The sequence below is a fragment of the Pristiophorus japonicus genome, chromosome 20, assembly GCF_044704955.1.
Source record: "Pristiophorus japonicus isolate sPriJap1 chromosome 20, sPriJap1.hap1, whole genome shotgun sequence".
Lineage (NCBI taxonomy): Eukaryota > Metazoa > Chordata > Chondrichthyes > Pristiophoridae > Pristiophorus > Pristiophorus japonicus.
The window spans coordinates 89762976-89776337 of NC_091996.1; the positions used below are offsets into that span (position 1 = coordinate 89762976).

The 13362-nt window shown below is 47.0% G+C and overlaps 1 protein-coding gene across 1 annotated transcript in view; it reads right to left on the reverse strand.

Annotated features, from left to right (window-relative positions):
• LOC139232667 (trichohyalin-like) overlaps positions 1–13362 on the reverse strand; it is a 139440-nt gene that overhangs the window by 68747 nt on the left and 57331 nt on the right. Inside the window, exons 17-18 of the mRNA XM_070863132.1 lie at positions 11690–11757; positions 2593–2716 (exon numbers count right to left, since the gene is read on the reverse strand). Coding sequence (XP_070719233.1) covers positions 2593–2716; positions 11690–11757 — 192 coding nt within the window. The remainder of the gene's footprint in view (positions 1–2592; positions 2717–11689; positions 11758–13362) is intronic.

Sequence of the window (13362 nt, forward strand, 5' to 3'; positions counted from 1 at the left end):
CTAATCTCGCTACTCTGAATAACGCACTGCCCCGTCACCACCAAAGCAACATTCTCCTTTAGTCGGACACTGCACAGCAAACCGGGTATGGTAGCATAGTGGTTATGTTAATGGACTAGTAATCCAGAGGCCTAGACATAGAAACATAGAAAATAGGTACAGGAGTAGGCCATTTGGCCCTTCGAGCCTGCACCACCATATTCAAAAAGGAGTTAGATGTCGTCCTTACTACTAGGGGGATCAAGGGGTATGGCGAGAAAGCAGGAATGGGGTACTGAAGTTGCATGTTCAGCCATGAACTCATTGAATGGCGGTGCAGGCTCGAAGGGCCAAATGGCCTGCTCCTGCACCTATTTTCTATGTTTCTATGTTTCAATATGATCATGGTTGATCATGCAACTTCAGTACCCCATTCCTGCTTTTTCTCCATACCCCTTGATCCCTTTAGCCGTAAGGACCACATCTAACTCTCTTTTGAATATATCTAATGATCCAGAGACACAAGTTCAAATCCCACCACGGCAGCTGGGGAATTTAAATTCAGTTAATTAAATAAATCTGGTGACCAAGCAACCATTGTCGTAAAAAACCCATCCGGTTCACTAATGTCCTTTAGGGAAGGAAATCTGGCACCCTTACCCTGTCTGGGCCTATATGTGACTCCAGACCCACAGCAATATGGTTGACTCTTAACTGCCCCTCTGAAATGGCCCAGCGTGCCGCTCAGTTGTATCAAAAACCGCTATGAAAAACAGTAACAAGAATAAAACTGGACAGACCACCTGGCTTCGATCTCGGCACCAGCTTCGGACAAGACAACGGTACACCCAGCCCAGTCGACCCTGCAAAGTCCTCCTCACCAACATCTGGGGAATTGTGCCAAAATTGGGAGAGCTGTCCCACAGACTAGTCAAGCAACAGCCCGACATAGTCACACTCACCCCTACGTCGAGCACATGTCCACCATATTCATTTTTGGTCGAAAGGGTATTCGGAAACCCAGCACCAAGAGTTCTTTAGTTTCGTTGGATAAGGGTTACGGAACCAAGGCGGTTATATGGAGATAAAATTCAGATCAGCCATGATCTAGTTGATTGGCCGAACAGGCCCGAGAGGCTGAATGGCTTCCTCCTGATTCTACGAGTCACCCAACCGAGCTACAGAGTCCACTGTGTCTGAGTGCCTGACATGGAGTGCTCACCCTCTCTGCGTAGGGACGCACTCCAATTACCTCAACACAGAGAGAGAGAGAGCACCAATGCACGGCTTGGCAAGGGCTTCCAAAGTGTGTGCAGGAGTGCGGACACACTACGGTGTTACAGGTATAGTTTTAAAAAAGGAGAAAAAAAAGCCAGTCATTTCTTGCTGGTTCTTATGGACCTCAGCGAGCAGCTGGGGATTTACAAGCAGCAAAGCAGACTCCCCACCCACCCTTTCCATCAACCACTGTCTGTCCCACCTGAAGACACTGTAATTCCCGTATTGGACTGTACAGCCACCTGAGAACTCGCTTTCAGAGTGGAAGCAAGTCTTCCTCGATTCCGAGGGACTGCCTATGATGGTGATGGTCGATGCTGCCACCTTCTCCGTAGATGGAAGATTAAAGCATCCCCCATCATGCGACGGGGGAGCTCCCAATCAGATCCTGGGGCACATCATTAAGCACTGCCCTCAGAGGGAATTTGCAGGCAGCCTACAAGATATCCACGCTGTTACACCAGAAGCTTTGCTTTGTTACTACCATACGAAACAGGAAGACGATTCTCTGTAAACTACAAATCAGATCGCTTCCGCTGCCCTCCCAGGAGAAACCGCACGTTCAAACAGGTTTTCATTGAGTATCCCGAATTCACGTACAATTGATAGATGTCTCTGGGCAGGTCAGTAGAACCATCAGCTTTTAAAGCAATTAAAAAAAAAGCTATTCTAGTTTTTTAAAAATAATTCATTCACAGGATGTGGCCATTGGTGGCAAGGCCAGTATTTATCGCCCGTTCCTAATTGCCCTTGAGACGAGTTGCCTTCTTGACAACTGAGTGGCTTCCTAGATTCGTTTCAGAGGGAAGCTAAGAGTCATCCACGTTGCTGTGGGTCTGGAGTCACATATCGGCCAGACCGGGTAAGGGCGGCAGATTTCCTTCCCGAAAAGGACACGAGTGAACCAGATGGGGGTTTTTAACGGAAATCCGGGTAGTTTCATGGTCACTGTTGCTGAAAGTGGCCTTTTAATTCCAGATTAATTTCATGAATTGAATTTAAATTCCGCCAGCTGCCGTGGTGGGATTTGAACTCTTGTCTCTGGCTCATTAGTCCAGGCCCCTGGATTACTGGTCCGGTAACATCACCACTCTGCTACCGTTCCTGGTTGTGGGGGGGGGGCGAGGGAAGAAAAAGCAACATCAATTCTTGGCACTTCCCAGGATCCCCGTGCCCTTTCTCTGAAAGGCAGTGTTATCTTTGCAGACTGCAATTCTTACAAGTGCATGGAGAAAATGGAGACGCGCGGCTGGAAATACGACGCCCGCCCCCATCGGCCGAGGACCCTCGAGGTTTGAGGAAGCTGTCTTGAACGTGTTGTTTTCACTCGGTTACCTGACTTGGCCGTCTCTTTGATCTCCTCCGTAACCTCCTCTGATTCCTGACCCAGTATCGCAGCATCCACGTCAGCCTGGTCATTTACTGCTCTGATTCTCTCGGCAGCTTCTTTTGCTCGTGCCTTGAAAGTTAAGATCAGCGTGAAAACGAACGTCGCCTCGTGAACGCATTGGGAAATAGTCTCGAGGTGTTTGATACTGTTTCTGGAACAAGGTACGAGGCTATCCACACACACACACACACACACACACACACACACACACACACAGTGCAAAAGGGAGGGGTGATAGAGAATTCTAACAGGCTGCATTTAGACAAGTTGAGAAAACACAGACTCCAATGACTACGTGCAGTTCAGCATGTTGCATTAAGTCATCAATCAACTTGACATTTTAGGACCTTGGGTAGCGAGCCAATTAAAAGGTTAAAAGACTATTAATTGAGCCAATAAGGTCAAAGAAGGTGAGTTCTTTTCTGTAAATTGATCCAGGTATAAGTACAGCCATTTTGTCCATGTGGTCCCAGAAGGACAAAGACCTGGCTTAAAGCCAAGAACTTGTTACTGCTGTCTGCCAAAAATAAAGAAGTTAAAACTACAATCGGAGTTCGTATTTCATTGGAAATTAAGAGATCTAACAATTTTGGCGTCATGAACACGATCGCTGAGGAAAGAAACTGAATTTTGGACATCGGACCTACATATTGAGGTAAGGACACCTCTTTATAAAAGTCCTCGGTCAACAGTCTAAATTCGCCTCTCCTTCTACACGATTCCAAAAGCCTCCGGTTTGCGAACCCTCCGGTTGGTAGTCGGCTCGAGGTCCCATAGACGTCTAAACTTCGGCGGTGTGTTAGTTAATTAATCACCGACCTACTGATCGACTAGAAAGCCTACGACTCGAGACCCCAGTAAAGAAATCAGTATTATGGCAGCAGGAGATAAGAGCAAAGAATTGCCTACAACTGTTAAAGGTGGGCAGGCACCACCTGAAGTTTCGCTAGATTTAATTCTCGAACAGTTGAAAGAATACATAGAGCAACAATTCAACTTATCTAAAACCTGTATTAAGATCGAACAAAAGTACAGAACCTCCAAAGGACAATGGTCCTTGGACGAGATTAAAAGGGTCTGGGGAAAAATGACCCGTATGAAAAATAAAGAGCGAACTAGATGGTCCCTAGCGGTTATGGGCCAGATTCGAAACCGGAATGAAATTATAATGCGTTCCCAACATGATCGAGAACTGACCAGTACAAAGCATCAATTGCAAGCTGTTTGTGCACAGCTGCGACAGAAAAAGCTTGAACTTGAAAAGCTGGAAGCGGAAGTTAAAGATCTTAAAGGTGAAATTAAAGAACGGAAAAAATCATTAGGTCACGAGACAGTAATAGGAAAAGGAAAATGTATTGATCAATTCCCAGGGTACCCATGTTTGGATAAATTAAAAGTGCAAACCCGAAGACACGACCGAGGAATAGATACGAATTCTGAATCCTCCGACGATACAGATTCGGAGGATGACGAATTAGGGGTGCACTTTGCCCCGTTTAAAAAAAGACGAGTTGTAGTCAAATCAGAAGAGACTGATGAGGGCGGAACCAAAAAAACAAAGAGAAGGCTGTATGAAAAATACTTAGTTCATGATCCGGCAGACCCAGAGAAATTGATAAATGGTCCAAGGAATTGCCCAATCCAAAGAAAGGGGGAGTAAAAATGTGGGACCAATTGGACCTCTTAAGAAATATACATCAACTTCATCCCTGGGACGGAGTGCAAATTTTGACCATAATGCTGCCAAAAACACAGGGAAGAAAATTGCACGACAAGGTAGAAGAAGCTTTGAGGCAGGATGAGCAAGATTTAGATGCAGGATGGGAGGTGATTAAACACTGGCTGCAAGCCTTCAGTCCAGCTAAGGAAAAATTTTAGCCTGCCAACAGAAAGGAACAGAGGAGGTCCTGGAGTATGACGAGCGGTTTAGATGCACGTGGCTAGAACATTCGGGTATGAATAATACGGATGAGGAAATGGATGAACAAGTGTTTGGACCCCTGAAAGCAGCTTTCGTGGCAGGTCTAAAGCCAGAACTGTCCAAAATGCTTAAGGTAGTGTTACCGGACTGGGAAGGTAGAGGAACTACCTTTGCAGCATTGGTGGATCGATGTAACCAATTAGATCGGGATATGGGAGCTAAAGTCCGAGCTGTACAGGCTATGGGATGGAAATCCCAGGATTCCGATAAACAGTTATTAGGAAAATTATCCGGAAAATGTCTTATTGTGGGAAAGAAGGTCACTGGGCCAAGACGTGCAGGGCCAAACAGAAAGGTCGTGGCTGGGGAAGAGGACGCAGCCAGGGATACAATTCAGCCAACAAGCCAGGCTTGTCACAAGATAACGACCTCATAGAAGCATTTAAGCGACTGACAATACAACAACAGAAGGAGTTACTTGGGATAGCAAAAAACGGTTAGAGCCCACCCTGGCCCCTCTCCTCGCACTAATACAACAAAGGGGAGATGGGCTATATATAACTGTGAGGGTGGGCGATAAGGATGTGGACTGTCTTTTAGACACAGGGGCGGAATTAACATGCTTACCCCTAGAATATGGAGACATTTTGCTGTTGGATGGTCGGGCACGTACAGCCTATGGAGTTGGGGGCCATAAAATGGAAAGTAAAAGGACAACACCGGTACTTATACGGCTGGGACCACATGAACTAAACACGCCGGTCTGGATAGGCCCAGTAGATCAACCCCTTTTGGGAATGGACGTTCTAATCCAAGTAGATTCATCGTTGCATTTTGAGGATGGTCGGGTGACATGGTCAATTAGAACTTTGAAGAAAGAAGAATTGAAAGAACACCCGATATGGGCTAAAGATAAGAACGATTGTGGCCTACTCCAGATGGAGCCTGCGTCATTTACAGGGACCAAGCCTCCATGCACAAAACAGTATCCCATCAGTCCAACTGCCATCGCGGGAATCTTACCGGTTATTCAGCAATTGGAGAAACAAGGGGTGCTTATTAAAACGCATAGCTCCTCCAATAGCCCCGTGTGGCCGGTACAGAAATCAAATGAGACTTGGCGTATGACTGTCGATTATAGGAAAGCTAACCAGTGTATTGATCAAAAAGCTCCTTTGGTCGCAGATCCCTCCACCATTTTTAATGCCCTCAAACCGGAACATAAATATTTCTCGGTTATAGATATGGCCAACGGATTTTGGTCGGTGCCTCTGGCAGTGGTTCGACAGTGGTTTGCTTTCACGGTCCAAGGACAACAGTATACTTGGACCCAGTTACCGCAGGGTTTCCCCAACAGCCCTACGGTATTCCACATGGCTTTACAAAGCCATTTGCGAGAATTACCTCCCCTGTCATCCACAGTCATCCAATATGTAGACGATATCCTGCTAGCTTCAAACACGGAAGAACAGCATGAACAAGATTTACGAGCTTTGCTGGACCACCTTTGGCTGAAAGGACATAAAGCCAGTATCGACAAAGCACAAATATCCCAAGAAGAGGTTGTATACCTGGGACAAAAGATTTCACAAGGAAAGAGAGAACTTACCCAGGATAGAACTGCAGCCATTCGGGCTGCTATAAAACCCACCACTATTCAGGAACTAAGGTCCTTTTTGGGATTATGTAACTTTAACAGAAATTGGATTGACTCCTTCACACAGCTTGCTCAGCCACTGAATGATATTTTAAAGGGGAAACGTGCCTCTAAAGAAGCCATCACCCTCACTAAAGAACAGCAAGAGGCCTTCCTGAGTTTGAAAAAGGCTTTGTGTTCGGCACCGGCTCTGGGAATCCCCGAAAGTGGTAAGCTATTTACCCTGTTTGTCCATGAGAAAGAAGGATATATGACAGCTATACTGACACAAGAACATGGGGATCGGCAAAGACCTATTGGCTATTATTCGGCAAAACTGGATGCGGTAGCCCTCGGATGGGGAAGTTGCCTAAGAGCTATGGAAGCTACATGTCGAGCGGTAATAATCACTGCGGGTCTAGTCCTCGACCAAAAGCTGATTGTCAAGTGTCCCCACACCGTACACACTTTGCTGTCTATGAATAGAATGTCTCAGGTGACGGCAGCAAGATGGACCCACTGGACAGCAGTTTTGGAAGCTCCTAATCTCCATATCGTCCGGGCCAGCCCGGTTAATCCCGCAACTATGCTCCCGATGTCAGAATCGAGGGACCAAGAGGGGGGAGAATGTGAAGAGCATGACTGCATGGAGATTTTAAAAGAAACAGAAGAAGCAGCCTTAGCAGCAGAGGAGCCTCTGCACAACCCAGACCTCATCCTGTTTACAGATGGTTCCTCCTTTGTTGACAATGGTACCAGAAAAGCAGGATGGGCAGTTACAACCTTATATGAGGTAGTGGCAAAAGGATGTTTACCCTCAGGAACGTCAGCACAACAGGCCGAGTTACGTGCCCTGTCAGAAGCATGTCGAATAGCAGAAGGACAGACAGCTAATGTTTAGCTTTTGGAGTCGCTCACGACTTTGGTCTGTTATGGCGGAAAAGAGGATCCTCACTGCTGCTGGTACACCTATCCGAAATGGAAAAGAAGGCAGAGACTTACTGGAGGCCATACAATTACCTCAGGAAGTGTCCATCCTGAAGTGTAAGGCCCATACCAAGGAAAATACCACAGAAGCACAGGGAAATGCCCTAGCCGACCAGGCAGCTAAAGATGCCGCCTCACAGGGCATTCCTCCAAAAGAACCAACACAGATGTGCAGATTGAAAGCACTCAGGACTCTGACACGAGACCTTCAAACAATGCAAGGCGAGTGCTCCCGAGAGGAAAAATGGACATGGATTGAGGCAGGAATTAAGCTATGTGAAGATGGTGTCTGGAGACAAAGAGTTACCGACAAGCCAGTCGCGCCACAAGTGCTTATGCCTTTTTTAGCCCAACAGATCCACTCGTGGGGACACTTGGCCTCACAACAGATGACGGCACGGTTCCAGAAAAGCTGGTGGGGTCGGGGATTTAAAAAACATGCCCAGCTGGTAACAGACCGCTGTGTGGTCTGCCAGAAAAATAATTCTGGACGCATCACAGTAATGCCCCAACTGAGGCCCCCTGCCCCTGTCGGACCATTCCAGCATCTGCAGGTTGATTATATATCTCTTCCTTCATGCCAAGGATACACTAACATTCTTGTCATGGTCGACAGATTCTCTAGATGGGTAGAAGCTGTCCCAACTAAAAGAGCCACAGCCAATCACACTGCAAAGGTCTTGTGTAAGGATTACATTCCCTGATGGGGAGTCCCGAGTAGCATTGACTCAGATCAGGGAACACACTTCACAGGTGCTGTCTGCCAAGAAGTCTGTACGTTACTGAACATTACGTGGGATTTACACTGTTCTTATCATCCACAATCATCAGGACAAGTAGAACGAATGAATCAAACTCTGAAACAACAGCTTGCCAAATATCACCAAGAAGGAATACCATGGCCCCAGACACTACCAATAGTGTTATGTAGCATTAGGGCAACCCCGAACAGAACTACAGGTCTAAGCCCATTTGAAATTATAACAGGAAGACCTATGTCGCTGCCAGGAACTATCGATTTACGGAAAGCTGATGTTCACTTAATGAGTGACACTTTGTTATCATACTGTCAGAACCTAACCAATGTTATTAGTTCTGTTTCCCGACAGGTATCGGCAGCTTGGGGTAATCCACCCGAAGGAGGACACGACATCATCCCGGGAGTCTGGGTGCATGTGAAAAAGTTGCATAAAGAACCTTTGGGTGCCAAATGGGAGGGACCTTATCAAGTGTTATTGACCACCCAGGCAGCTGTTAAAGTCCAAGGAAAGAAAGCCTGGATCCACGCTTCACACGTTAAACGAGCACCCGTAACTGAAGCTGAAATCTAATAAGGACAATTACTTTTTGCGAAAATGTATAAATTTACTGTATTATTGATTGTAGGTATTATAGGCATAGGCCTACTTCTTACTAGCCGACCCTCTGCACCAAAGGGAATAGTAGGGTAGCCAGGGAATTACATGTAAATACCTTTTTATATATGTCATACATTTATGCCAAACAAGGTAACATTTCTAGTTGTTGGGTGTGTGCGCATATTCCTATTCACTCAAAGGGAGGGATTCCCTTGAGGCCAGTTCCCTTGAATATCTCGGAAATGGCTGAGTGGATAATTAATCAAAACAAAACAGGCAATGCGTTTCAGGATACGGAAAACTGGGCACGTAAATGGAAGTCAGCAGGTTACAATCTGACTACCTTTGAAGGGGGATACCAACCGTGCTACAATAATTCCAAACGGCCCCCATTTTTTGTTATCACTAATACAACAGGAATAGGAAGACCGGGGGAATCGGTCTGTCTGATTAGAAACATCAAAGGAGGCCAAAATATGGGGTATAGTAACTGCTCCCGGAATTATAATATAATCAAGCCACGGAACCGTCCAAACTGGGCCGATGTGGGAATTTTTAACGTAACGGGGATTCTGAATAAAACAGATGGAAAAGCCTGGACAGGCCCCGGAGTGTTGCTGACAAAGAAACAGCTAACCTTCATTGCCTATAATGGCACCTATTGGGCCTACCCTTGGCTGCCCCAGAATTGGATGGGGTCCTGCTATTTAGCCTACATTGTGCCTTACATGTATCATATAAAGTCACTGTCGGAACATTTACACCGTCCTAAGAGAGCTATCACAGAAACAGAGAGGTTCTTGGCCATTCTGATCCCCGGGTATGGGACCGCCAAAGTGGCAAGGGAATCCATTAACATGGCATCCGTTGTGGAACGGGTAGCCAATGATACCTCAGAGGCCCTAGTTAAAATCAATGCAGAAATGGTAGCAATCCGCACAGTAGCCCTACAGAATAGACTGGCCCTTGATTACATCCTGGCTGAAAAGGGAAGTACTTGCACCCTACTCGGAACTGAGTGTTGCACATATATCCCAGATAGCTCCGAAGAAATTACCCACTTAGTGGAGCATATCCAAAAGGAGGTAGAAAAACTTAAGCAACCCCCATCATTCACTTTGTGGAGTGGAGCCACTGAATGGCTAGGTTCAATAGGAACTTCATTGGTGGAAGGTTTAATTCTATTTGTTGTAATTGTTTTACTTTTATATTGTTTGTTTACGTTGATTAAATGTTGTTGCGACCAGGCGGCTGTAGCTGCTGTCCCGCAGGTGAGACACCTTGCAGGTCCCAGCAGACCGTCTGTACGTGGCACAGGAGTATGTTATGCTTAAGGGAAGGTTGTTTACTGGTTGAACTAAGATATTGATTTGGATTAAATTGGAATAAGGTTAATTAACCTACTAAAACCAGACTTCCATTGTGGCCACGATGGAACTCGGGTTGGTGTAAATTTGTATGGAAGCTACTAGTCCGGACATGTGGCGAAACACATCAACAAATTTTAGAAGGAAACTCTATTAACATGTATGAAATTATTTTGTAGAATGTTTAACCAGTGATACCTGATGTTTTATGATTCAGTTTGTGAAAGAATCAAAGGGGGGATTGATAGAGAATTCTAACAGGCTACATTTAGACAAGCTGAGAAAACACAGACTCCAATGACTATGTACAGTTCAGCATGTTGCATTAAGTCATCAATCAACTTGACATTTTAGGACCTTGGGTAGCGAGCCAATTAAAAAGTTAAAAGACTATTAATTGAACCCATAAGGTCAAAGAAGGCGAGTTCTTTTCTGTAAATTGATCCAGGTATAAGTACAGCCATTTTGACCATGTGGTCCCAGGAGGACAAAGACCTGGCTTAAAGCCAAGAACTTGTTATTGCTGTCTGCCAAAAATAAAGAAGTTAAAACTACAATCGGAGTTCGTATTTCATTGGAAATTAAGAGATCTAACAAGGGGGAATGGGGGAGAGGGATGGGGAGAGAGTGGAGCGGAGATGGTGGAGGGTGAGGGGAAACGGAAAGGGAGGAGGGGAGATGGAGAGGGGAGGAGGGGAGATAGAGATGGGGAGAGGGAGAAGGGGAAACAGAGATGGAGAGAGGGAGAGGAATGAGCAGCAACGGAGGAGGGAGGGGGGGGAGAGGGAGTAGGGGAAGGGGGAGTGGGGAAGGGGGAGTGGGGGAGGAGGAGTAGGGGGAGAGGGAGTAGGGGGAGATGGAGGAGTGGAAAGGGAGGGGGGAGAGGGAGGAGGGGAGACGGAGAGGGAAGAGGGGAGACGGAGAGGGAAGAGGGGAGACGGAGAGGGAAGAGGGGAGACGGAGAGGGAAGAGGGGAGACGGAGAGGGAAGAGGGGAGACGGAGAGGGAAGAGGGGAGACGGAGAGGGAAGAGGGGAGACAGAGATGGGGAGACGGAGAGAGAGAGGGAGGAGGAGGAGAGTGAGGAGGGGAGAGTGAGGAGGGGAGAGTGAGGATGGGAGAGTGAGGATGGGAAGAGGGAGGAGGGAAGAGGGGAAAACGCTGGTTCGGCTGCAACTGGAGTATTGTGTCCAATTCTGGGCACTGCACTATAGGAAGGATGTGAAGGCCTTAGTGAGGGTGCTGAAAACATTTACGAGGATGATTCCAGGAATGAGGGACTTGAGTTACGTGGACAGACTGGAGAAGCTGGGGTTGTTCTCCTTGGAGCAGAGAAGGTTGAGAGGAGATTTGATCGAGTTGTTCAAAATCAGGAGGGGCCTGGACAGAGTGGATCGAGAGAAACTGTTCCCATTGGTGGAAGGGTCGGGAACCAGAGGGCACAGATTTAAGGTGATTGGCAGAAGAACCAAAGGCAACATGAGGAAAAATGTTTTTAGGCAGTGAGTGGTTAGGATCTGGAATGCGCTGCCTGAGAGGGCGGTGGAGGCAGACTCAATCGGGGCTTTCAAAAGGGAGTTGGATAAGTAGCTGAAGGAGAAAAATTTGGATGGCTACCAGGAAAGGGTCGGCGGATGGGACTGACTGAGGTGCTCTTGCAGCGAGCCGGCACGGGCTCGACGGGCCGAATGGCCTCCTTCCGTGCTGTAACCATTCTGTGATTGTACCGTCATTTTCTATGAAACTACTGACTAACACTATGTATGCCTTTTACCTTCTTCGTTTGCTGTTTTTTCTTCCTCCTCCTTTCACTTGTCCTTTCTCCAACCACTCTCGGGGGATCTGCGTTGAAAAATATGGAAATATGAGAATCTAAAAGCAACTGAGCAAATGTCAACGGCATCCCAACGACGAGAGCATGCAGAAACCAAGCGCAGGTAGCGGAAAGAGCGTGCGGCAAACCTGTCCCACTCTCCCTTTCCCTCAACGACTATCTGTCCCGCCTGTGACAGGGACTGTGGTTCCTGTATTGGACTGTTCAGCCACCTAAGGACTCATTCTAAGAGTGGAAGCAAGTCTTCCTCGATTCTGAGGGACTGCCTATGATGATGATGAATGACCTCGATAATCTGTTTTAGTGATGTTGATTGAGGGATAAATATTGACCCAGGACACCGGGGAGAACTCCCCTGCTCTTCTTCGAAATCGTGCCGTGGGATCTTTTCCGTCCACCTCAGAGGGCAGAGGGGACCTTGGTTTAACGTCTCATCCGAAACATAGAAAAAAGGTGCAGGAGTAGGCCATTTGGCCCTTCGAGTCTGCACCACCGAAAGACGGCACCTCCGACAGGACAGCTCTGCGCTGGGAGTGTCATCTTAGGTTTATGCGCTCAAGTCCCTGGAGTGGGACTTGAACCCACAACCTTCTGACTCAGAGGCGAGGGTGCTGCCCACTGAGCCACGGCTGACAACATGAAGGACCTTAAGGATGTTTCTATTGACAACAATTGATCCTGTAGCCTCAAAATGGGAAAACAAAGTTAAATACTGTAAAACTTTTTAGCAGCAGAATAATAGACTGCGCATTACATGTGCAACGGTCTTATCCTTGTATAACAGCGTGTTCATCAACTTGGTGATCAACGCCACAGGAGGTCCACGAGTAACACTTGAAAATATGCCGCAGTTCGGAGGTACCCAAAACTTCTCCCATCTCCCAACGTGCCAGGTATACGTGATTGGACATATTAGCCTTTATTGCAAAGGGGTTGGAGTATAAGCACAAGGAAGTCTTGCTGCAATTGTATATGTTTCTATGAGACCACACCTGGAGTACTGTGTAGAGTTTTGTTCTCCTGACCTAAGGAAGGATATACCTGCCTTTGAGGGGCTGCAACCAAGGTTCATTCGATTGATTCCTGGGATGAGCAGGCTCGAGGGGCCAAATGGCCGACTCCTGTTCCTATTTCTTCGGAGAGGACTGTCCTATGAGGAGAGATTGAGTAGAATGGGCCTATACTCTCTGGAGGCGAGAAGAATGAGAGCTGATCTCATTCTCTGGAGGGCTTGACAGCGTAAATGTTGAGAGACTGTTTCCCCTGGCTAGAGAATTTAGAACTGGGGGGGGGGTGGAGAGACACAATCTCAGGATAAGGGATCGGCCATTTAGGACGGAGATGAGGAGATATTTCTTCACTCGGAGGGTGGTGAATCTTTGGAATTATTTACCCCAGAGGGCTGTGGAGGCTCAGTTGGTGAGTATATTCAAGGCTGAGATGGACAGATTTTTGGGCACTAAGGGAATCAAGGGAGATGGAGTTAGTGCAGGAAAGAGGAGTCGAGGTCGAAGATCAGCCATGATCTTATTCAATGGCGGAGCAGGCTCGAGGGGCCGCATGGCCCACTCCTGCTCCTAGTTCTTATTGTATCGGTGTGTGTTGAGGTCAAA